This window comes from Mus pahari, chromosome 7 (assembly GCF_900095145.1).
Source record: "Mus pahari chromosome 7, PAHARI_EIJ_v1.1, whole genome shotgun sequence".
Taxonomy (NCBI): domain Eukaryota; kingdom Metazoa; phylum Chordata; class Mammalia; order Rodentia; family Muridae; genus Mus; species Mus pahari.
In genome coordinates, this window is record NC_034596.1 from 80,530,913 (window position 1) to 80,535,036 (window position 4,124).

The 4,124-nt window shown below is 48.0% G+C and overlaps 1 protein-coding gene across 1 annotated transcript in view; it reads right to left on the bottom strand.

The window, feature by feature from the left end:
* The window catches only part of Tmed10 (transmembrane p24 trafficking protein 10), a 33,539-nt gene extending 30,305 nt beyond the window's left edge, over positions 1-3,234 (bottom strand). The window contains exon 1 of the mRNA XM_021201612.2: positions 2,948-3,234. Within this exon, the coding sequence (XP_021057271.1) occupies positions 2,948-3,172 (225 nt within the window). The 5' untranslated portion in view covers positions 3,173-3,234. The remainder of the gene's footprint in view (positions 1-2,947) is intronic.
* Between the last annotated feature and the right edge of the window lie 890 nt (positions 3,235-4,124).

Genomic DNA, 4,124 nt, shown 5'->3' on the forward strand with positions numbered 1-4,124 from the left:
CCCTCGTGAACATGTTAAACCAGACAGCTCTCACCCTCGTGAACATGTTAAACCAGACAGCTCTCACCCTCGTGAACATGTTAAACCAGACAGCTTTCACCCTCGTGGCTTCAGTGATCTCACCTCACCTGGCTTTCACTATGTTGCTCAGCCTGGACTCGGCTAACCCTCCTACCTCAGTCGCCTCAGGATTACAGACACACGCAACTGCACCTAACTCACTGCTATTTCTGAAAGGGTGTTGTTATATGGCCATAAAACAGCAGACATGTTCCTATTTTTAAGAGATTCAAGCTGATGTCACTGGACTGAAATCCTAATACTGGGGGTTTCCTGGGATTGAGACAATTTAACAGAAAATAATACAGGGAAAGGGGTGAAGATTAAACAAGTATGGATACCGAATAGTCGCAAAATCTGGGTAACACATGCAAATGGACAGATATATTCTCCATAACGATGAAAATAAAACACTGCCCAAAGCAACTTGAGTTGGTGATAAAACTCAGGACTTTGACATCACAATCTGTGCTTTTTATTTCACTTGAAAAACCAGATGGAACAAAAGGGCCCACGTGTTTGCACGGCGAGTTTCACCAAGAGCGAGTATACTGGCACACAGCTACAATCCCTGCACTTGCAGTGCTGAGGTAGGAGGACAGAGGGCTCCAGGCCAACCCCGGCTTCCAGTGAGGCCTAAACCCAGAGGAGAAGGTGCTGCTCACTCGAGTTCACAATCTCCACCATGCCACTTACACCACACTAATCACAGCTGCTTTCCAGTTGTCTTTTTTTTTTTTTTTTTTTAGTACCTGGCTCAATTCACTCCTACATATTATCTACTTGGCACTGGGGTTTAAGATTCCAGTAGTCCAATTAAGCTCGTTAGGAGTGAGACATAGCAGAGAAGGGAGGGTAACTGAGTGTTGGTGAAATACTAGTGAGTTGAAGCACAACCTCCTGCTGGCGACATCCCTTGAGCAGCCTGTGACCATCCCCAGACGTTCACTGGTGTAAGGTTGGACCATGGTTCCTGTTTACACTGAATGCTTACTAGAAGCAAGGCATTATCCTTAACATTCTAGAAAATATGAACAGGAAAACAATTCCTATCCTTAGGAAACTACTAAGAGCCTAAGAAGGGAGACAAAGGATAAGCAGAAGAGTTACAGCGAGCGCTGTTCAGGGAGGCCCTATTTAGAACACAAATTAGAAACTAACAACATATGAAGCTTCAAGACAGCTCTCATGAGGAGTTCTACAGCACACGTGGGCAAAGGTAGACTGTCAGACAGGCAACAGTGGACCCTGGAAGACAGACTCAGGAGAGAGACAGCAATGTCCAAGAACAAGGTCTCTTTGGCTGCTCGGATTCTTTGATTCTAGGCACGACTTCTCTTCTGCTCTGGAGCCAGCATTAACAAACCCCAACCACTGTTATCTGTGTCTTTAAAATGTACCACCAACGCTTTCTTGGTTGACAGTTCAATACTTAAAGAGATAATAGAAAGATGGCACACAAAACAATACCCCTGAAAATAGTTTTTCTCTCCCAAATAAAGTCTGTTACATCATCACTACCGTGGCCCCCAATACTTTAAATATAAACAACATAACTGACGCTTGGTAAGATGCTCGGGGGGTTAGATCACTTGCTCCACTTTCAGAAGACCCAAGTTGGGGTCCCAGCACCCATATGGTGGCTCATAACCATCTTGAACGTCAGATCTAGAAAACTTGATGCCCTCTTCTGGCCTCCATGGGCCCTAGGCACCCACCAGGTACACATACATACATGCAGCCAAAACTTAAAAAGAAACCTTAAGTAAACAGTTTCTATTTGGCTTAAGAATGTGAAGTTTTCCTTCTGTTAAAAAGAAACAACAGCCCGGGCGTGGTGGCGCAGGACTTTAATCCCAGCACTCGGGAGGCAGAGACAGGCGGATTTCTGAGGCCAGCCTGGTCTACAGAGTGAGTTCCAGGACAGCCAGGGCTACAAAGAGAAACCCTGTCTCGAAAAAAAAAAAAAAAAAAAAAAAAAAAAAAAAAAAAAAAAAAGAAAGAAAGAAAGAGAAAGAAACAACAACAACAAAATAAGTAGTGCTTATTGTGAATGAACACAACTATCCAGAACACAACCAACTCCACTATTAACAATTCAAAAACCTAGTCAAGCAAAACTCCACTGAACTGGGACCAAATGGCATTAAGTAGCTGTGGGCATACAGGGATCTAGATGACCCTGGTGTAGCTAAAAGAAGGGACTAGAGACTATGACCATCTTGTGATCAATAATAAATCCCAGGAATCACAAATAAGAAGCAAAAGGAAGGCTTTTGCACTTTTCCATCAATACACTTAGCTGGCCAAACCCATCTCCAACGATTGTTCACTCTACTTGAGCCTCAGTTTCTGAGTCTATAGAACGAAGCCAACGGTTCCATAGGGTAGTGTTTGAACTGAAAGCACACCTTAAAGTGGCACAGGAAGCGACACTTCAGGTGCCTAATAAACAACACATTATATCAGTCACGGCCAACGTTATTGTCTGCTTTATTCGGTTGGTGTTGAGGTGTCTTAGGATGTCAACCCCCACTGATCCTCGAAACACTGCTCGATTCCCGAGACTTCACAGACACCGAACCCCGATGACAGCCCGAAGTCGAAACAGCCCTAGGTCTCCGGACTCTAGGTCCGCCAAGACAGAGCTCTGCCCTTCCAGGGGCCCCGATTGTGGCGCGCGGCCCCGCCCCACGAACCCCAACGCTCGGGGTGAAGGGGCGGTCCCCACCGCGCAGACTGAGCGTTCAGGGACGGGGTTGGGGGGAGGCCAGGCCATGCCCCAGCCTCCGCCCGCTCGCCGGCCGGCCGGCCTCCCCCTACCTCGGCCTTCCCCGGACGACGCCTGCCCTCCCGCCGCCCACCGCCGCGCCGCCCGGGGCCGCACCTTGAGGTGGGTGCGCAGGCCGCCAGCGCCCCCAGACTGGTCGGTGATCTCGTAGGCGCCCGTCACCAGCAGGTCCTTGTGGATCTCCTCCCGGAGACACTTGCGGGAGTTCACGGGCAGATGGAAGGAGATGCCGAGGACCGAGCTGGGGCCGAGCAGCAACAGAAAGAGCCAGGCGGACGGGAGAGGGCCGGGCCGGGAGAGTGGGCCAAAGAAACCAGACATGGTGCCGGAGCCTCGTTCACCACCCGGGGCCTCTAGCGCGCCGGAACCGGGGGCGCCCACGTGACTCGCCTCTGACCTGGCGAGGCCGTCCGCGCCATTTTGGAGATTGGCTACACAGAAAAGGAATGTAAAGCAAATAACGTTTAAGAGGAAGCAAAGATTCGGTACTATGTCCTAACGACGGGTTTAAGGGGCTATAGAGACGTCCCCAGGGGTTTTTCTTACAAGTTTTATCTTTTTTAATTGTGGTGAAATACTTCCGAGTGAACCATAGTAAGTATGGGCAGCCTCGGAAGTAATTGTTTTAAGCCTCCGGAAGTGGTTCATGCGAGTTTTTAAAATCGACGACACCATAGCAACCAAGCCCCAATAAGAAACAGCCACAAGGCCTTCTCTGAGCCCGCCCACCGGCTGCGTAGACTCCGGGCTAAGGCGCCAGATGAATTTCCATGTCCTAAGGCTTACTCCGATGGGTGTTGGGACAGTGAAGCACTGAAAACACAAGAGAATTTTTTAATTTGGCTTTTAGTGAGTGTGGGTCGCTGACTCAGAGGAGCGCGCGTAGAGGTCAGCGGGTGAATGTGGATTGGCAGGCATCCAGTTAATGCAAGTTGGGGGTTCACAATGCGTTTGTTTATTTAAGACACAGCAGCAGTCTTCTGCGATAAGCTGCACTCAAACCAACATTTTAAATTTTCGTTTTGGTCCAGTCAGTGATGAGCATAAAATATTATTTTACCAGATGAGTGTTGTCAAAGGGAAGAATGTTTCCAAAGTATGTTCTGTACCTCCGATAGGACTTTTTGGTTTTGTTGTTGGTTTGGTTTGTTTCTTTAGGCTTTTGTTGTTGTTGGGTTGTTTGTTTGTTTGGGTTATTATTTTTTTTTTTTTGGTGTTCTGTTTTGTTTCTGTTTTTCGAGGCAGGGTTTCTCAGTATAGCCCTAGTTGTACT